The sequence below is a fragment of the Myotis yumanensis genome, unplaced genomic scaffold (assembly GCF_028538775.1).
Source record: "Myotis yumanensis isolate MYYU_CA2020_CCGP unplaced genomic scaffold, mMyoYum1.0.hap1 SCAF_16, whole genome shotgun sequence".
Classification (NCBI taxonomy): Eukaryota; Metazoa; Chordata; class Mammalia; order Chiroptera; family Vespertilionidae; genus Myotis; species Myotis yumanensis.
Window position 1 is genome coordinate 22,519,399 of NW_027223767.1, and position 21,075 is coordinate 22,540,473.

The following is a 21,075-nucleotide window of genomic DNA, read 5'->3' on the forward strand; positions in this document are numbered from 1 at the left end:
CCAGCATCTGGCTGTCACTCACCATCAAAATTGGCTCTGGGGCCCAGCCAGCATAGCTCAGTGGTTGAGCATCGACCTATGAACCAGGAGGTCACGGTTTGATTCCTGGTCAGGGCACATGCCTGGGTTGTGGGCTCGATTCCCAGTGTGGGGTGTGCAGGAGGCAGCCAATCAATGATTCTCTCATCATTGATGTTTCTCTCCCTCCCTTCCCCTCCCTCTCTGAAATCAATAATAAAAAATATATTATTTTTATTTTTATTATTTTTTTAATTGGCTCTGGGGACTGAGGAACCGAGTGAGCTGTTGGAGCCTGTGGAGGGCACTGCACCCCCTCCTCCCGCCCCCACCGCTCCCTCCCAGTGGCCTGGGGAAAGGCAGCTCCATGACCAGGCTTTTCTCTCCTTTCATCCCAGCTGTGATAGAATCTGCCCTGAGCGGTCAGTGCCCGGCCAGCTCTCGGGGCCCATTCTAATGAAGGTAACTGAATGCCCGGCAGCTGAAACTAGCCCTTTGCAAAACAGCAAGGGAGGGCTGTCCCCAAGGGCAGAGCCTGCCAGCTCTTGTTTGCCCCAGCCTGGTGTAGGGAGGCAGAGGGGCCCAGGAAGAAGAAGGGGACGGAGAGCAGGTTTATTTGGGGTGAGCTGGGCTGGCTTTCAGGAGTTGGAAAGGCAAACAGTAGATTTGGGTCACAAGGGTGGGGGTGGGGAAGGAGAAAGTCAGATTAACCAGGATTCAGATGCCAAATAGCTGGGGCTCAGGGCTCTGGACTTGGGACCCTTCTTTTCCGAGCTTCTCTTTCCGCCTTTCCTTCCTCCCTCCCTCCCTCAGCGAAGAACCCACAGCTACAAAGCTGCCCTTGGGTAGACACATGTCACCGCTGTCCAAGGATCCTGTCCCCAGACTTGAGAGGTCTGTGGCAGAAGAGAAAGGGCTTTGGCAGGTTACTTAAGCTTTCCGAGCCTCAGCCTTCCCATCTGTGAAATGGGGAGAGCAGGTGCATACTCTGGTGGGACCAGATGTTGTGGGACCCCAAGCTCTTACAACGCATGGAGTTCTCTTTAAGGTAAAGGATCTCAATGTTTCCTACTTTTACACATTTTACAAAACTCATGACCAACGTGAGCACACTGGTCATGTGGCCCCTCCCAAGCACGTGAGGGTCCTAGTAGTTTAAGCTTCTTTAGTTTCATGGGAAATCCAGATGTGTACGCGTCTACCTGGTAGGACTGTGAAGGACTAAATGAGCCAACACTGGTAGAACTCCTAGAACAGTGCCTGGCACGGAGTAAGGCCCCCGTGTTAACTTTTCCTCAGGTTACCTCTCGGGGTTGTCATGAGTATGAGATGTCGCAATGTCGTGCATGAAGCGCCAAGCAGGGTGCTGGTGGAGGCTGTGCCCTTGATACGCCCATTCATGAGCTCGCCTAGTAGTGAGTGCTCACCAGGGGCCGGGTGCTGTGCTGGGGCCCAGTCGTCCCTCCTGGAGCTTTCGGTCTGGGCTGGGTTTCCAGGCCGTCAGCTGATCATCCAATAGGCAATGCCCAGTGCAGTGGTGACGGTATGAGAAAGCTACACGACGCCTGGGGAAATAATTTTGACTTGGGATATACGGAGAGGCCTCTCTTGAGACATTAAGAAAGGAAATAATTCTCATTATTCTAATTTCTGCTTTGCTGATAGTTTCTGCATGTCTATCTGTTAGGCAGCCTGTCACAATAGCAATTACCAGGCCCAACTAAAAGCTAAGCAACTGTTATCTCATTGATCCTCCCGACAACACTGAGATGGGGAGCGCGGAGACGCAGGTGGGGGGAGTGGACTTACTGAGCTGACTTGTGTCCTAAATGGTGGAGCTGGGATGTAACCTCCACCGACTGCCAAAAGCCCTTTCAACACCCCCCTCCCTCCCCCGCCCCAGGGCTGACACAGGCAGAGATGCCCTTGCAGGCTCATGTGACTTCATGACCTCAGAGGTCATACGACCACTCCTAATACCAAAGTGGCTGTGACCTCCCTGGGGCAGCGCGTCCAAGAGCAGGTTCCCCAACGTGGAAAGCCCTCCCCGCGTCCTCCCTGGGCACATGCACTGTGAGTGCAGAGCACAGAGCCACGCCCAAGGCCACAGGCAGCAGCCTCCTCCTGCAGGTCTGCCCACTCGGCTCACTTATTCCTGGAAGGGCGATCGGTGCTGTGAGGCCTGGAGGTACTCGAAGTGAGAGGCACAGGATGCACTCAAACCGTTAAGACAAAGGTCAGACAAAATACAAATAGGGAAGCAGAGGGAGCCCAACTATTGGACCCAGGAAACCACCGTGGGGCAACAAGCCTGTCCCTGAGCTCCTGGGCAGGCCTGGCAGGAGGGGGAACGGGTGATCCAGAGCTTTCACGATCCAACGGGGGAAGCAGGTCCATAGCAGATGGGCTGGGTGGGGTGGGATGGGGGCTGCCACTTCTTCAGCTCCTCCTCTGTGCCACCCTCTCTGCTAGGTGCTTGAAACCTGTTCTGGGGGGGTCCTTATAACAGTCTGGTGTGATAGGTACTTTCATTTCCATTTTACAGATGTGAACACTGAGGTTCAGAGAGGTAAATGAACGTATAGGATTCTTACCCTTGATTCTGACAGGAGTTTATGGGGAGGGTCATTACAGAGGAGACGGTCAGCCACATAGTAGATGAGTTTTCCATACAAGTTTTACTTTTAAATCAATTTTCATATTTCATAAGACACTTTTCATGTTTCTTTTAGTCCTGGGTAAAAGCTGAAGCAAATGTTTGAAAACCATCTGTGGGGAAAAAAAGTGTGTTTGTGGGAGGTGGAAGCTTTATAAAAGGATCCAAGGTCGTAATATCTGCACAATCAGTGGTTGCCAGGGTGGTAATAACAGCATGTACCTAAAGGGTCATGGGAACTGAGCCCGTTCGAGACCTTCCCCATCCAACCCCCCACCCCCATGAGAGATGCTCACGAGAGAGACACTATTATTATCCCCATTTTACAGTTAACGGGACTGAGGCTCAGCTGTTCAACATGTTGCCCACGGCACCCAGCTCAGCGGTGGAGCCCCGCCTCCAAGTCAGGTCTTTCAGAGAGGAGAGAGGTAGCCTGGTGCTGCCCTGAGCAGGTCTTGACAGGAGCTGAGGAGCCAGGAGGTGCAGGGTGACAGTCTGGTGTTGACAGAAGCACTTGCCCGAGCTCTCAGTGCAGGTGTGACGATGAGAGTCACCCTCTGTCACTGTCCAGCTGGCAGGCCCCTTGCCTGGTGCCTAGTTGGCAGTGAGCCCGGCCAGCTAGGCTTTTGTATCCCAAAGCAGGTAGCTAGTCTGGTGGTGAGGTGCCTTGGCTTAAGCCCTGAGATGCTGAGTCATGAAGCAGGAAAGAGTATTCACCTGAGGTCAGCTCCCTAGCCCTTGGCTGAGCACGCCACCCTGGAGCCTGGACACCCTGGAGCCTGGACACCCTGGAGCCTGGACACCCTGGGGCCAGGACACGGAGGGTGGAGATATGCTCCTGTCCACCTGGGGGAGCTCAGCCTATGTGCAGCTCTGGCAGGGGCTCCGTGGGTTGGAGCGTCATTTTTGGTTTAGGGTTCAATCCCCAGTTGGGGCACATAAGGGAGGCAGCCAATCTATATTTTATACATTAATGTTCCTTTTTCTCTCTTTCTCTCTCTCTCTCTCTCCTTCCTCCCTCCTTCTTCTCTCTCTAAAATCAAGAAGCGTATCTTTGGGTGAGGATTAAAAAAACACTGTGCAGAGCTGTGTCCAGCTCCACAGCTGATTGTGTCCTGGGGGGTTGGGGCCAGCACAGGGAGCTGGCTCTAAGCTGGTCCTGCAAAGCTGAGTCATGGTGACCACCATATAAGTACCCATCTCTTCCTCCATAGTCCTCACACCCACCGGGGAGGAGCCCCAGTGCACTGAGGAGGCTCGGCCATGCACTCACTCAGCAGTGGTGAGGAGCACCACAGATCCAGCTGCCCCAGAAGACCAGGTCCTTTCAAACCTCAAAGAACTGCTCTGAGGGGAGAAGGCAAACCATAAACAGGAAAGTCAGTAATGTAAACACGACAGAGAGCAGGGCTTCGAGGGAAATAAAGCGGAGAGAGAGTGATGGTGGGGGCTGGGGCAGACGGAGGCATGTGGAGGTGGGGGTGGGGCAAAAAGCCTGAAAGGGTAAGGCTCCGAGGTGGGAAAGTGTGCCTGAGAGCCTGAGAGCACAGGGTCAGGGGTAGAGGGGGAGAAGTGTGGGGCGTATCCTGGGTGTCGTGAGGCCAGGTGAAGGTTTTCGGTTTGTTTGGAAGAGATCCTTAGGTGGGTGTGTGTGTGAATGAGGGCGAGCAGTTAGGTGGCTGTGCCTTCACGTAGGGAAGAGATGGTCAAGGCCGGTGACAGGCCGGGAGGGTAGGGTGGGAAGAGGAAGGGGCTCGTCTGGAGCGGACAGGACTTGCCCATGTTCTCACCTGGGGGCCTGGGTGGATGTTGGTGCCCTTGGCTGGGCTGGGGTGGGGACCAGGGCAGGTAGCAGGTTTGGAGGGAAACGTTCTGCAATGGATTTGCTGCCTGAGAGGCCTGTGGAGGTTGTGTGAAGACACCCACAGGTGGTGTGCTGTGCACAGATGGGCTGTAGGTCAGAGGCCCTGGTTCTCCCATCTGCAGAAAGGGCCGCTGCAGCTGACACCCTCCCCGCTCGGGGAGGCAGCCTGGCCCTTTCCTGGGGCAGTCTTATCCCACGACGGGCCCATGTGAGGATACAGGGCTTTGCCCCCTGGCCTCTTTTGGGGGCAACTCTGAAGGGCCATTCTTCCTTCAGAGGCCTGTGGCATCGACTGGGGCCTGGCGACACGCATCTCAGCGCATCCCTCTCCCGGCCCCATCCTGCCTCCCTCATGGGGGTGATCCCTAAGGCACGCCCCAATAATCTCCCTCCACAGGCGATTGGATGCAGTAGTCTGGAGGTCAGGGGAGAGGTCCAGGCTGGGAGGCATCAGCACGTGATGGGACCCCACCCCTACCCACCGATGGGAAAGAGAGGAGAGCGGCCTGAAGCTTACAGTCTGGCGACATTTAGAGCTGAAATTTAGAGCCAAGGAAGGGCCGGGGAGCCAGCAGCAATGACTGAGAAGTCACTCTTGGGGAGGAGGAGGGAAAGCAGGAGGGTGGTGTCCTAGGAGCCAAGCTAAGCGAGTTCAGGTAGGATGAGGACCCATGATGCCCTGGTTTGCTCATTTCCACCTCCTGGGATTTCAGGAGGGATTTTTCAAAGCCAGGGCGTAACCTGGTAAGGCAGTGGTTCTCAACCTTCCTAATGCCGCGACCCTTGAATACAGTTCCTCATGTTGTGGTGACCCCCAGCCATAAAATTATTTTCGTTGCCCTAACCGGTTTGGCTCAGTGGATAGAGCGTTGGCCTGGGGACTCAAGGGTCCCAGGTTTGATTCCGGTCAAGGGCATGTACCTTGGTTGCGGGAACATCCCCAGTGGGGGGTGTGCAGGAGGCAGCTGATCGATGTTTCTGACTCTCTATCCCTCTCCCTTCCTCTCTGTAAAAAATCAATAAAATATATTTAAGAAAAAAAAATTATTTTCGTTGCTACTTCATAACTGTAATTTTGCTACTGTTATGAATCGTAATGTAAATATCTGATATGCAGGATGTATTTTCATTGTTACAAATTGAACATAATTAAAGCACAGTGATTAATCACCAAAACAATATGTAATTATATATGTGTTTTCCGATGGTCTTAGGCGACCCCTGTGAAAGGGTCGCTTGACCCTCAAAGGGGTCGCGACCCACAGGTTGAGAACCGCTGTGGTAAGGAGATGAACTAATGGAGAAGGAGAAATTGAGGATGCAGGAAGTGGCACGGTGGGTGAGGGGCTGGCGCAGGAGCAAAGGACCTGACGGGGTGGGAGGGGGAGGGTCCACCTGTGAACCATGCATCGAGGCAGAAGGAAGGCCGTGCAGGCATCTGCACAGCAGGGCCTGCAGACTCGGTGGAGGGGACAGGTCTCTCTGGTCACTTCTATTACACACAGTCATCAGCAGCTGGTGAGCTGTGGGGAAGCAGAGCTGGAGATGAAAGGGGGAGAAGGGAGAAGGATCTTACCCTGAGGGCTCCGGGCTGACAAAAGGAAGAGATGTGATTAAAACCCAGCCCCGGGCACTTGAAACCCTCGGCTCTGGGCTTCACTAGGTGGAAAAGCACAAGGAAAGACATTTCAACAGGGAATAGCAAAGGCCTCAAGACCTCTGAGTTCAGCAAGTAATAGAAGTAACAATAGAAATATGTACTGAGCTACTGCTATGCTACGTACTCTTCATGCATTATTTCACTTCATACCCCCTGCCCCCCAATAACCCTAAAAACACATAATTGGTCCTCATGTTTGGCAGAATCTGTATTTGCACATTTGCCTGCTTGCTGAAATTTGTCTCCAGTCCGCTAATCAATACCGGCAGCGTTTTCACGATCACTGGTGTCAATATCAGAGTATCGACAACGTGGGTCGCCCGCCGAGGTTGAACAAGATGTTACTCCTCTTCCTGCTCATACTGTAAACGTGTCTTCTTAGTTGTTTGCACTTGGGGGCTTTTTGTTGGTGATTCCGCTGTTTTAAGTGACCCCCACGTGTGGTGCTGACGTGCTGCCTGGTGTTCTTCGTGCCAGACAGCTGTGCTGGGCCTTACGGGGAACATGTGTTAGACAGACTTCGTGCAGGCCCCAGTGGGAGGGCTGCCGGCTGAGTTTAATGTTAACGAATCAACAACATCTATTAAATGAGGGCTCTTTAAACAAACACACACAAAGCAAGGTTACATATTGATCGGTTGATGAAAATGTTGTAGCAATCAGAGGCTTGTAGGAGCTATTGTTCAGTAGTCACTGATTCAGTGTTCACAGAGCTACTGTAAATTACAAGAGGTGCCTGCCGTGGCTCAGTGGTTGATCGTCAACCTATGAACCAGGAGGTCACAGTTTGATTCCCGGTCAGGGCATATGCCTGGGTTGTGAGCTTGACCCCCAGTGTGGGGTGTGCAGAAGGCAGCCGATCAGTGACTCTCTCTCTCTCTCATCACTGATGTTTCTGTCTCTCTGTCCTTCTCCCTTTCTCTCTGAAATCAATAAAAGTGTATTTTTTTAAAAATAGAGTTGACTATGTGCAAGCTGTGGGAGGTCAGTGCAGAGCTGGGCTTGAACCTGGGCTGGCCGGGCACAGGAGCACTTCGCTCCCATGAATGTGGCCTTGTGGTCTAGGGGGATGGCTGGGGCCTGGCCTGGAAGAAAGGTTTCTTTTTCAGGGCATCCTGAGAGCAGCCCTGCCTCCCCCTGCACTGGCCTCCTCTGGGCCTGGGGCCTCTCCAGGGTCTACCTGAACACAGCAGCTCCTTCAGTCCGCGCGGCTGCGGCCACAGAGCCCGGCCGGCTTGTGGTTTTCCCTAAGTGGGAGGAACACTGGCTCAGTGTTCTGGGGCCAGGCGCCTCGCCTCTGGTTTCCCTGGGCCAAGCCCTGCCCTGGAAGGGGAGCCACAAAGGAGGTGTGTGTGGTGTGTGCCTGGGACGGGAGGCCCACTCCGTTTCCAGATGAGCCCATCCCGTCTGCTGTCTGCCGCTGTGACTGACTGTTTATTCCCGGGCAGCCTGGCCCGTCCTGGGCGGGTCCCTCGGGGAACCACCTTCAGGGCCAGGCTGCTTTCTCCCCAAGCCCCCCTCGCTGCCTTCTCACAGGGCAGAGCCTGCAGCCCTACTTCTGTGTTTATGGGGTGGCTTGCTTGATGTGGGTTTGGGGTGTTTTTTTAATTATAGTGACCAAGATCATTTAGGGCACAATTGTGGGGGGGACTGTGTTTGCTTTCAAAGTGGAATTACAAGCCCTTTGGTCTATGTCCTTCTGACCTGAAATCAGATGTGCAGTTGCCTTCATCGACTGCCATCCTTGTCTAAACGTGATTCTCTTCTCGGGAGCGGGATGCATTCCTGAGATTAATGACCACCACCCTGGAGTGACCCTTGTGTAGGTTGTAATTATAGTCTGAGAACGAGGATACAGGGAGACCTCACAGGACCTGAGGAGGGGGCAGCGACCTTGGTGAGCGGGTGCTCAGAGGCCTCCTGGGCCCCACCCTTTTGCAGAGCCCCTGAGGGTGGTGGGCAGGCTGCATTCCAGAGCAGCTCTGGTGGGGGCTTGGGGTGACCCAGCAGAGAGCACAGCCCAACTGCCAAGCTGTGGGGTTGAAGAAGGAGCCTGGGCTTGGAGTTAGAAGAGCTGGGTACGAGACCCCACAACGCTTCCTGACCCATTGTATATAGAAACCGCTGCTTGAGGATGTAGATGTTAGGGCAACTGAGGCAGCATTTGGACCCCAGCACCTAAGTGTAGGGGCTCACTGGTGAGTTTACATACCCAGCACACACATGTGCACACCTGCTAATGGCTGAAAGGGCTCCTGCTTACTGCATAGCCCTAGGTGTCCAGTGGTGCTGTGGGGAGAAGGCTTTACATGGTAGGTCACACCTGAGTGGGGTTTTGAAGGATGTATAGGAGTTTGCTTAGTGGACAGAGGAAGTAAAATGTTTGATATTAAAATAGTACCCCCAGTTTACTCCAAACCCTTCCCCCTTTCTGGGGTCAGTGCAGATCCTCTGCCATTAACAAGCCTTGTGACTGTGGTTAAGTCATCTCTTCTCTCCAGTTTCCCAATTGTAAAATAGGATCTTTTAAAACTTTAATGTGATTTCTGTGATTTCATGTCTATATAGGCCTAGATAATAATTTCTAAAAAGTTCCCATATTTGCAAAATACTTTCCAAAAGTCTTTGACATTCTCTCTCTCTCTCTTTCTCTGACTGGGAATCAAACCCAAAACCTTTTTGGTGTACGGGATGATGCTCCAATCAACTGAACCACCCGGTCCGGGCTGACATTTTTCCTTTTAATGCTCTTAGAGAATTGGTCAGTCTTTCCATTTGAGTGATGAGGAAACTGAGGCTTGGCGAGGTGAAGTGACTGACCCTTTGCCAGTAAGTGGCAGAGTCAGACCTCAAGTCTAGGTCTTCTGACCCTGCGTTTGGGGTTCTCTCCACTGTCCCACATGACCTCTCATACCCCACAAGCCTAAAATCCCTCTGTGGGTTACACATACATGACCCTTGATGGATCATGCACCTTGCCCAGGTCCTGGGTCACATGTTATTGCTGACAGAGAGGAGAGGAGGCTGTGTGCAGAGCGTGCCAGGCCCCTGCCCTGAAGAGATCTAAGGGGAAGAGGTAAGCAGGAAGGCCGGGCCCTGTGACGGGCAGGAGGCAGGACCTTCAGGATTGTCAGGAGGAAGCTGTTTTACCCAGAAAGCAGGATAAAATCCGGGACAGCAAGGACGGGCACAGCTACCCTCTCCTGGAGCAAAAATCAGTGCCTACATCCCGGGTGAAAATAGACCTCTGACCCCCAAAGTTTCTCTACCCTCTACCCTGGGTTGGTTTTCTTCATAGCAGGAGTCATGTATATCATTCATTTGTTCGCTGTCTGATTTCCCCCACCAGAATGCTCCTTCATGAGAACCAAGACTGTATTGATCACAGCTGTATCTCCAGCTCCTTGAACAGGGTCTGGCACATAAAAGCTCTTCATTACGTGTTTGTGAATGAATGAATGAATGAATGAATGAACAAATGATGCCTTCACCCTGTGATTGCTCCAACTCCCACTGCAGTCAGCAAGCCTCTAGCAAAGTAGTTCCCAAACTTTGTTGCATTGGAATCACCTTTGAAAACAGCTAACAGGTGACTCCCACCTTAGAGGTTTGGACTCAGTTGCTATGGGATATGACCCAGACATTGACACTTTTTAGTTCCCCGAATGAGTCCAGTGGTGCAGTTCGGGAACTAAAAGTCTGAGACACAGGCTGCCTGGCCTGGGAGGAGGAGGGGAGGGGAGGCGGGTGTTTGTAGGAGAGGAGAGTTGTTTATGCTCTCTTGGTTTTGCAGTCACCTGACTTTACGGAGAGTCAAGGAAAGAGTTTTTCCTCCTTGCCCTCACCCAGTTCAAGTTAAAAGATTGGTCCGACTTCCTCCTTTTCTGCCGCCGCCTCCTCTTGGATGATTGAATGAGTCAGAGGAAACGTAGGTTTTCTCACCATTTTCCCTCTCGTTGGGTTTGCGTGAGTAAGAAAACCCTTTGTTCATGTGTGCACAGGTTGACAAAAATAGAGCGTGGTCTCTCGGAACACTCAGTCTGGGGCCAGAGTCAGTCAGACACTGCGAGGGAAGCCAGCCCCAGGGGAAGGCATCCAGGCACAGTCATCAACACCGAGGTGTTCGCCAATGGAAAGGGGCTCCCTTTTTCAGGATGTGTACCCGCGTCCCAGATCTGTGCCTGGGCTCTTAGCAATGTGCCCCAGATGCCCTCCTCTTCCCAGGCCCCGCACAGGCCCCCAGCACAAGGACAAGCCCCTGGTGGAGTGGAGGGTTCTGGGATAGACACGTCCTCCCATTGCTTCTAAGTGGGAGATTGGGAACAACTTTCCCCCAGGGTCAAATTGTGACCCCAGGTCCTGCCCATCTCCTTAGTGCCTGTTTTTCCTTTTGGAAGCCTAGGCTTACAGCATCAAAGGTGACTTTGTCCTCTCGGCTGGAAAGCTGAGGCTTAAGGTTCAGGGCTGATACTTTCTGACCGAGGAGTCAGGGGTCCTCTAAAGGGAGGTGCGAAGACAGTGTTGGTGGGCAAGCCTGAGCCAGCTGCCTGGAGGGCTTTCCCACACGAAGAGCAGCGGCTGGCCATCCTGTGGCTGGGCAGCAATAAAGCCCAGTGTGTGGCAGGGTGGGGCTGACGTTGACAGTCCTGGTTGATGACTGATGTCCGTCTTGGAGAGCACTAGACAGAGTCATGAGGCTCGGCCCTAATCCTGGCTCTGCCACTGACTGCTAATCCTCACCTCACCTCTTAGCCAGAGGCAGACCTGGCAAGGGCTGCGTGTGAGGGGAGCGGGGAGCAGTAGGGGTGAGGTGGGAACCCCATGGCTGCTGCTTACACCTTGCAAGTACATAGGATACTTGATAATGACTACTGTTTACTGAGCACCTGCTATATGCCAGGTCCTGTTCTAAGTATTTTATGGGTTTTGATCCTCACAATAATCGTAAAATACCGGTAGACACTACTACTATCTCCAGTTTACAGATGACATCCAGCTACAAGGGGGTGACGCCAAGATATGACCTTTGGCTCTGGCTCCAGAGCTCACACACCTAATCACAGAGCCAGACTGGGACTCATTCATGGTTTGGTCATAACTGGGAGCTGGAGCTGCTGGTTATTGAGTGCCTGCAGCACTAGGGGCCTCGTACAGTGGTTCTCAACCTTCTGGCCCTTTAAATACAGTTCCTCATGTTGTGACCCAACCATAAAATTATTTTCGTTGCTACTTCCTAACTGTAATGTTGCTACTGTTATGAATCGTAATGTAAATATCTGATATGCAGGATGGTCTTAGGTGACCCCTGTGAAAGGGTCGTTCAACAGCCAAAGGGGTCGCGACCCACAGGTTGAGAACCACTGTACTAGACACTTATTTCATCATTTCACTCAAACCTCACCCATGGAAGAGGGAAGGTCTTGTTTCCATTTCATAGGGGTGGGAACGGAGGCTCTGAAACACTAAACGACTTCCCCACGGCAAACTGCAGAACTGGGCAGACTTCAGACTCAGAAGTGTTCAGTGCTCGCATCTTGTGACCTTCCTCTTTGTCGTGCAGCTTTTCACAACAAATACCTGGAGATGCTCCCCACCCCACTGCTTTTGGGAAAAATAAAGAGGGACCACTAACACCACCCCCCTCCCTCCATAGAGCTCTTGAAAGGGTCAATCAGGCTGTCCCTGGTGGGGGCAGGGAGGGGACTTGACAAACCTGACTTCCTCCATTGACCTTCACTAGGACAGTGCCGGGACCCAGAGAAGGGATGACCACCTTAGCTACTCTTCTCCAGTTCTGGGTGATTCTGTCGTGAGGCCTGCTCTCTGGAGCCCTGAAGTCCTTAGGGGCAATAAGAGACTCAAAAAAGAAGAAGGGAAACTGAGATAGAACCCCTGGACTTAGCCACGCCCTTAAACTTCACAGAGGCTGCTGAGCCAAGGTCTTGGGGTGGAGCTGGGAAGGCAGATAGAGCAGGCGCAGGGTGTAGAGGCCCATTCCTGTTCCACACCGTTGATGAGTGCCTACAATGAAGTGTACCCACTGTGCCAGGGTGCACAACCCACCAGGCAGACTGTGCCATGCCCATTTCGCAGATGAAGACACTGAGTCTGAGAGAGGTTCTATAACTCGTCCCAGATTCACAGCTGGCAAGTAGGAATCAAATTCAGGTCTGCCCGAGTCCAAAGCCAGTGTTCTTTCTGATGCACCACAGTGCTCCTGTGTGTTGGGGACAGTGAGCGTGGACACACACAGTCTGTGGCCTCCATACAGAGATCTCTGAACTGCAAGGTATAAGCAGCAGCCATGGGGTTCCCACCTTACCCCTACTGCTCCCCCCTCCCCTCACACGCAGCCCTTGCCAGGTCTGCCTCTGGCTAATGCTGTTCTTTTTGGGGGAGCCCCCAGCAAGTCTGGGAGCCCCAGTGGGATGCTTTATCTCAGAGACAGATTCTGGTAAACTAAGGGGCAACTGGGAATTTATTTGCACGAGAGAGACTGGGGAGAAGGGAGTTGAGAGCAAGGAGCCAGAGAGAAGAGGACAGAAAGCTGGAAAGGTGTGTGTGTGTGTGTGTGTGTGCGTGCGCACGTGTGTGCGGGTGACAGCTGGCTGGGTGACAGGCCTTGACCATACCGAAGTGCTACCTTGTTGGCAGTGAAAACTCAGGAAAAGCAAAGGTGGCTTCACCCTGACCCGGGCCAGATAATTAGGAAGATAAACGTCTCCCTCAGCCCAGTTACGCAATGCAACATCAAGGGAAAGGGAAACCACATTTGCAGTACTGGCTGTTTTGCATCTTTGCCTCCTTTTAATCCAGAGCATAGTGAAGAGTTAGGAGGGGGGCACATTTTCGACGTAAATTGTATTTACCAGGATTCAACAGAAAGGGTCCTTTCCTTTTTGTGTTTTAGTTCTGGTTGTCTTTTTTTATTGTTATTTATTGATTTTAGAGAGGGGGGTGAACCATCGATTGCTGTTCCACTTACCCATGTATTCATTGGTTGCTTGTTGTATGTGCCCTGACCGGATGAACCCGCACCCTGGGTGTATCGGGAGGCTCTAACCAACGGAACCGCTGGCCACGGCTTCAGTTCCCGTGGCCTCTTTGTATCACTGGGCCGGTTATGAAGACAACTTTGATAGGTGGGATTCAGGATGAGAATCAATTTAGGAGCCATCGGACTCCGGCGGCCGGTAGAGGTTGGGGGTAGGGGTTGGCAGGTCTTCGTTCGGGTTCGCCAACGTGAGCCCGGGAGCTCTGGCCAGAATCTCGCCGTGCGGTGACCACAAGCAGAGTGAACTGAACAGACAGCGGCGGCGACAGAGCCCGCCAGGCCGGCGCGAGGGCCCGGCGGCCCGAACCCGGGCGATTGTGACCTGCGGGGCAGGTTCGGGCGGCCCGGACCAGCTCCACTCACCGAAGCGCCTCCTGGGAGCGGGGCCGCCTGGGCCCGCCTCCCGGCCGCGCGGCTATTGGTCGGCGCCGCCCCAGACACCTGCCCCTACCTTAGGGGGCGTGGCTACCTGGGCCCGCCCCACGTGGCTCGGGTTCCCAGGCGGTGCTTCCTCCTCCTCAGGCCCCGCCCCCGCCCGGGCCCCGCCCCTTCGATCTCAGATCCCGGGCGCCTCGTGATGTCACGGCAGCTTTGATACAAAGAACCCTTCGGCCCACGCGGGTCTCCCGGCAACCGGCGCGGGTGGGGGCGGGGCTGGCATCTTGCGCTGGTGCCGAACCGAGCGAACAGCCGCGGCGCGGCTGGGGCCGTTCCTGCTCTCTCCGCGCGACCCGCCACGTCCCTTCCCGCCCCACGCGACCCGCGTCCGCCTGCTGCTCGCTCCTCCGCAGCGCACCGACCTGCGACCATACCGGGAATGCGCACCCCGCCGGCCCCCGGGGGCCAGGTAAGCTGCGGCCGAAGGGCTCGGGCTGGCGGGGCTCCGGCGACGCGCACCTGGCCCGCCCGCCCGCGGTCCCGGGGCCGGGGAAGTTGCCGGAGCGGGGAACTTCGCCCGCAGCCCGGCGCCAGCTCCCGCCCCGGGAGTGGCCGCCCTCTCGGCCTTGGCCGGGAGGTCGGGTTACCTGCCTCCGGCTCGCGTGGCCGCGGCGGAGAAGCCGCTGCCCACTCGGGGCCCTTTGCCTGCACCCCGGTGCGAGGGTGGGCACGGCTGGCTCTGGGGCGCGGAGAGAGGTGCCGCTTCTTTCTCACGTGCAGTCTCAGAAAGTTGTTTTAGGGGGTGTAGTTGCCTGGGAAAGGGGTCGTTTGTCCGGACGCCTCCCTTCGGACCCTTTCGTCCCACCATCACTCCCGCCCCCGGGTATTGACGCAGCTCTGCTCGTGCCCCCGCCGAGTCCTGAAGCCGGCTGTGCGCGAAGGAGCGTTTCCGCAGCTCTTGGCGGCTGCACCGAGCCTGTTCCCCGGCTCCCCTCACCGCTCCGAGGGGCTCTGCGGGGCAAGAGCGGGGCCAGCCTAGCTCGGGGTTTGATGCTGCGGAGGGCGGAGGTGTGCATGACTCCCACCCCTTCGCTCCCCTAGAGGCAGCGGGTGGGTCCCGGCCGTAGTTGCTGTTGTCACAGCCCTTTCCCACTCTCCCTCCCACTCTCCCTCTATTCCGTGAGAACCTGGTCCCTGTTCAGCCCGGGACTGTCCCCTGCGTACCCACCAGTGTCCCCCCTTTCCCATTTCCCCTTCTCCCCAGCAGCCCCGCTCTTCCCCCGACGGCTGGATGTGACAGACAGACATCACTGGGCCCTGAGGGACGTGTCCATGTTCCTTGACTAACCTATTTCTAGGTCACCTTCCTGCACTCAGCCGGTGTAGCCACCCCCCCTGGGCTGGTTCCTGGTGATCACTACATCTCTGCCCACCCTCCCTGGAGGCAGCTGCTAGTCGCCTGGGCTCCTGGGAAGGGGGTGGGGCAGGCATGTCCTGAGGCATCCCTAGGTCCTTCCCCTGGTGAGATGTGGTCACGCTGATGTCAGGTTATGGAAGAGGAATCTCAAAGCGGGGAGGTTATCAGTCGTGTGCCTCTCAGACCTCCGCAGTGGGGATCGGTCTCCCCGTAACCGTCTAGCTCAGCTTTGGTGGAGTCCTGGGAGTCACTGCCATCCACTGGTTTCTTGCCACCTCCCCGGCACCAGCTCACCCAGAGGGACTGGGCACAAACCTGAAACTGCTAATTACATGCCCAGGGGCTACTATAAACACGGCCCTTACGATGTTTGTAGTCAGCTGGGAGACTGACAACTCCTCTGAGCTGTTGGGCAAGTTGATCTGGATTGTCTTCTAAGGTGTCTGTCATCCAGTCCTGCCTCCCCACCCCCCATGTGTGGCCTGGAGGGATGAGGGAAGCCAGTGAAGACCATGGACCTTGAGCAGCTTGGGCAAACCGCCTACTGGGGGGACAGCTTTGTAATTTGGGGGACCCTGGGCTTCGGTGGAGGGCGTGGGGTGGATGACTAAGGCCCTGTAGAGATAAGATTGTGCCTAGGGGAGGGACTAAATTAGCCAGGCCAGGTGAGCAGGCTGGGAGGTATGACCTTTGTCCCAAGGAAGATGGGTAGGAGAGACTGCCTGGAGTCTGTTCATGGAGAGGACTTTCAGTCCAACGAGGGAAGAAAAGGGAGAAGAAATTAGGGTACCTGGGGAGGCTCTGGGCTACAGCTTGAGCACTTCCTGGTGGATATTCCACAGCCCTCCGCCCCCCCCCCCCCCCACCTTCCCTCTCTTCAGAGCATTTGTGCCCTTCCCTAAAGCACACTGGCCCGCCCCCCCCCCCCCCCCCCCATAGCCTCCTCCTCGTTCCCACCCCTCCTGGTAAAACCAGCTGCCCCACACCAGGGCTTTCTCTTTGACTGGTCACCCAGGACCCTCACAGCTCTTCCTGTAACGACACCCCCCCCACCCCCAACCACCACCACCAAAGTGGCTAGAAACTTCCTTTCCAAGGGCTGCAGTTCCTCCTCTGACGTGGCCTGTTATGCCAAGAGATATTTCACAATTGATCCTGCTTTGAGGGGCTTCACAGTTTTACTTCACTGTATATTTTAGGCATGGGTAGGCAGGAGGTGGAGGGGGTGGGAGAGGCTCCGAAAAAAGTAGCAGGTGAGCAATTCCTGGAAGGCACGCATCTCAGGGACTGAGGGCCTAGGACGGGGGAGGGATAGCCTGACCAGAGGGTGCCCACCCTCCGGCCCTGTGCTCTGTCCCCTAGGGCAGAGGGGGCTAATTCCTTTTTGAAAAGGAAGCGTCTCTATCTCGTCTGCCTGCTGCCTGGTGTAGATAGTGGGGCACAGTGCCTTGGCCGGGCCAGGTGTGCAGAATCTGGGGTTGGGCTCTGTTGTCCTCCAGGTCCACTCTGCTGTCTCTTGACTCGGTCACTGGGCCTTAAGTCACTGGCCTCTCGAATGAGGAGGACCACTCAGGTCTACCTACTACCTGGTCTCCAGGCTGGATTAAAGCGTGGCTCTGCCCCATCAGCTGGGCACCCCGAGATAGGCATGTTGATTTGGCAGGTCCGCCTTGAATCTTGTTGGGCATTGTGTGAGCCTCTCTCCTGCTTGTGGTGTGGCAGTCTCCTCCATCAGATGGCATTCCAGGACACAGACCCTTCCTCATTTCTGTGTGCCCAGCCCCTACCCACGGGCTCTGCACAGGCAGTTTTTTGTTTTGTTTTTTAAGCTTTTTAGAGATGGGCGGGGGGGGCGGGAGAGAGAAACATCAGTGTGAGTGAAACATCAATTGGCTGCTTCCTACACACCCCCTACCTGGGATTCAACCCAGGTATGTGCCCCGACCAGGAATCAAACCGGCAATTTTTTGGTGCACAGGACAACATGCAACCTGCTGAGCCACACTGGCCAGGGCAGCAATTTTTTTTAATTCAAGAAATATTTGAGCATCTAATTTGTGCTAGATTCTGTGCTGGGCACTGGAGATTCTGCAGTGAACATAGACCACAGTCCCTGCCTTCATGGCGCTCACATGTGGCAGAGGGGGCAGGCACACAGGTAAGACCTGCAGTGAGTGGGATGGATGGCAGGAGAGAGAGCAGGGCAGGAAGGAGTGCTGACTGAGGAGTTGTGTTTTGAATGGAGTGGGCAGGGAAGTCCTCACTGAGAAGGTGGCATCTTGACCAAAGAGCTCCAGGCCGAGGGAACAGCAGCTGCCAAGGCCCTAAGGTGGGGCCATGGCTGATGAGATGTGTCCACGGAACTGCAGGGAAGCTGTGTATTGCAGAGTAAGGCAGGTAGCATAGAAATCGGGGGCTGGGGAGCTGATGTAGCCAAGCCACAGCCCAGAATCCCAAGAGGGAGAGCAGGAGGACAGTACAGTTGATTCTAGCAATCCATCAGTCCGAAATGCATTTCCTGGCTCTGCCCACCCCAGACCATCGCTGTTGAGAGGTTTGGGCATTAGGCATTTCGTGGGGGAGGTGTCTGTGTGGTCGTGGCTGCCGTGGACTTTCCTGCCCTCAGCCGCGTCAGATCAGATAAGCCTGTCCACATGAATGTGGAAACAGCTCTTGCCAGACTGTTATTTCCACCACACAACGGGCACCAGCAAAACCCACCCAGGTGATGGGCATTAAGCGGGCAGAGACTGTGGGGCCATCTCCCTGTTCCCACTGTCAGTGCTGTCAGGGTGCGGCCAGCTCAGCATTGGAGACCTGCAGAGTTGCTGGCAGCCTGTGCTTGTCAGGTTCTGGCCGGCCTCCCCTAGGACTGCTTCCTTTTCTCCTTGAGCTCCTGACCTTCCTGAGCCCCTGACCTTCCTGAGCCCCAGGGTGCCTGGGCCTCTGTTCACTAGTCTACCCAGGGGCAGTTGTCGGCACAGTCCTGTGCCCTGGTCTCCTAAGGAGTCTGTCCAGCCGAGGCCCCGTGTGTGTGTGTGTGTGTGCGCAGTGTGGTGTGTGGTGTGTGTGTTGTGTGTGGTGTGGTGTGTTGTGTTTGGTGTGTGTGGTGTGGTGTGTGTGTTGTGTGCAGTGTGGTGTGTGATGTGTCTGTGGTGTGGTGTGTGGTGTGTGTGTGGTGTATTGTGTGTGGTGTGTGTGTTGTGTGCGGTGTGGTGTGTGATGTGTCTGTGGTGTGGTGTGTGGTGTGTGTGTGGTGTATTGTGTGTGGTGTGTGTGTTGTGTGCGGTGTGGTGTGTGTGGTGTGGTGTGTGTGTGTGTGATGTGTGTCTGTGGTGTGGTGTGGTGTGTGTGTTGTGTGCAGTGTGGTGTGATGTGTGTGATGTGTGTGTGCGTGTGTGTGTTGTGTGTGGGAGGTCTGTGTGGTGTGTGTATGTTGTGTGTGCGGTGTGGTGTGTGGTGTGTGTGTGTTTGTGTGTGGTGTGTGTGTGTGTGTGCGGTGTGATGTGTGTGTGCCGTGTGGTGTGTGTGGTGTGTGTGTGTATATGTGTGGTGTGTGTGTGTATATGTGTGGTGTGCAGGAGAGAGTAGGCAACCAGAACTGTGTGCATCCTTGGAGTGTCACATGGAGCCTGAGGTGGCAACTTAGTGGTCCAGAGCTGTGGGGTCCAGGTGACCTCTGACCCCAGCTCCCACTAGCAGGCTGGTACTGGTAACACCAGTGTTTCTAACCCCACTTCTTGACTTCCTTCAGGAAATGGGAAGTTTTCTGACTGTGGGGCCTATGTTTAATTGATTCAACCTGCTTCATCTTCTGAGACAAGTGGGTTTTTTCCCTATCGTGTAAACATGATTCAAATGAAAACAGAAGCTCGGTAGCTAATACCTGTGGCTCTGCTCATGGGAGCTTTCTCTTTGAAGGGATCAGAAAGAGGAAGACCTAAACAGAACTCAAGTGTGGGAGAGTGGGTGGGAGCGCTCTTATTCTTGAGTCATTTTGTCACCCCCACTCTCCTGCACTTCACAAGCCTCTTGCCATAAAAAAGGAAGCCCCGCATTTCCAGTGGCCTGTGCTGTCTGCAGTGGATGTGGGGTCTGCTCTTCACTGGAATCCCATCTCCCTCTTAGACTGGAGAGAGAGTAGGAGCCAGTTTATCCTTCCTGATCACTGGTTTTCCTGGGAGGAATACCCACCTCAAAACACAGGCGCCTTCACCTCATGCTCAGTGCCTGTTCAAGTAGAAAAAAATACCAGAGTCAGAAAATAACGTGGAGCTAGATCATAGGTTCTCAACCTGTGGGTCGCGACCCCTTTGGCGGTCGAACGACCCTTTCACAGGGGTCGCCTAAGATCATCCTGCATATCAGATATTTACATGACGATTCCTAACAGTAGCAACATTACAGTTATGAAGTAGCAACGAAAATAATTTTATGGTTGGGTCACAGCATGAGGAACTGTATTTAAAGGGCCAGAAGGTTGAGAACCACTGATCTAGATCCTGGCTCTGCTACTTGCTAGTTGTGGATCTTTGGGCAAGCTACCTCACCTTTCTGAGCCTCCATCTCCCCTTTTATAGAATTAGGATTGATAATGGCATCTACCTTAGGTGAAGAGAAAGTGAGCGCCATAGCTGGTTTGGTTCAGTGGATAGAGCATCGGCCTACTGACTGAAGGGTCCCTGGTTCGATTCTGGTCAAGGGCACATGCCTGGGTTGCAGGCTTGATCCCTAGTGTGGGTCGTGCAGGAGGCAGCCAATCAATGATTCTCTCTCATCATTGATGTTTCTATCTCTCCCTCGCCCTTTCTCTCTGAAATCTATATATATATATATATATATATATATATATATATATATATACATACATATATAGATAGGTAGATAGTGAGCCACTGTGACCTAATTCGTCCAGAGTGGGTTTGACACTTGCTCAGTTGGTGGCTGATGGGTGGTTAGGTAGCAGGAGAGTATAGTGCCCAAGAACCTGGTCAGGTGTCTGGGTTCAAATCCCGGCTCAGCCAGTAGCTGTTTGTGGAATCTCAGGCAAATTATTTAACCTCTCTGTGCCTCAATTTCCTCATCTAGGAAATGAGGATGATGCTAGTACCTCCCTCATAAGGTTGTTACGTGGATCAGGTGTGTAAAAGCATGAAAACACTTAAAACAGTGCCTGGCATATGAGTGAGCTGTTCGTTTTAGTTTCTGCAAGCTCCTACTGGTCTGATTCTTGTGACTCATAACCTTAGCACCTAACAGAATTCTTACAGGGAAGATGTCAACACTGAAACAGGAAGGTGGCAGGGCAAAAAACACCATTACCTGAGGGCGTCTCCAGGAGAGTAAACTCCGCTTCCCCTGCTTCTGTGTTTGTAAGAAAACCAGCTCAGCCTCTACAGGTGCAGACTGGGGGCCGGAGTGTGGTGACTGGTGCCCATGTGGCAATCGGTGACTGAGATGCAAAGCAGGTCTGAGGTGACAGCCAGCTCTCTGAGGCTTGGTGTGGGCTGCACCTGGTCCTTCCTGCCAGAGGCTGCCTGCTCTGCCAGGCCTGGCTACGAAGGAGAAGGAGAGGGGGCTGCACCTCTGCCCACCTGCCCTTCACCTCCAGCAAGGGCCTGCCCGTCCATCCGCCTCTGCCCAGTTGGAAAGCCAGCTTGGAGCAGTGCTGCCCGCCTGCCAGCCCACAGCATCTGCCTTATGCAAGCACTGCGGCTCTGGCTGCCTGCAGGCCCCAGAGACATGGAGGGGAGCCAGGCAGAAAGGTGTGGGCTGTGCAGCCACCCCACCACGTTGGGTCAGTGCCCATGGTAGTTTTCCAGGGAGCAAACCTACCTGTTCATCGGGCTTGGCTGCCCAGAGTTCTGCAGCTCAGCCAGTTCCTCCTCAGTGGAGGGTGGTGGCAGGACAACCTCTGCCTCCTTGAATGGATGGTCTCCCGGCAAAATAAAGGGCTCCTGTTGACAACACCTTGTTGTGAGATTATCTGCAAGATCGCATCAGTTAGAGCAAAGAAAGTCTTGTCGCA

General features: G+C 54.4%; 1 protein-coding gene across 3 annotated transcripts in view; it reads left to right on the forward strand.

The window, feature by feature from the left end:
* The window catches only part of RAB11FIP4 (RAB11 family interacting protein 4), a 97,930-nt gene that overhangs the window by 43,459 nt on the left and 33,396 nt on the right, over nucleotides 1–21,075 (forward strand). The window contains exon 1 of one of the 3 annotated variants that reach the window (XM_070395503.1): nucleotides 13,847–14,099. The exons of 1 other annotated variant lie outside the window; for it this stretch is intronic. Coding sequence is in view for 1 of the 2 variants with exons in the window: in XM_070395500.1 (XP_070251601.1) it covers nucleotides 14,070–14,099 (30 nt within the window). In the remaining variant the exon portion in view is untranslated. Of the gene's footprint in view, nucleotides 1–13,846; nucleotides 14,100–21,075 lie in introns of those variants that run through there. One more of the 3 variants, XM_070395500.1, reaches the window with a different exon arrangement.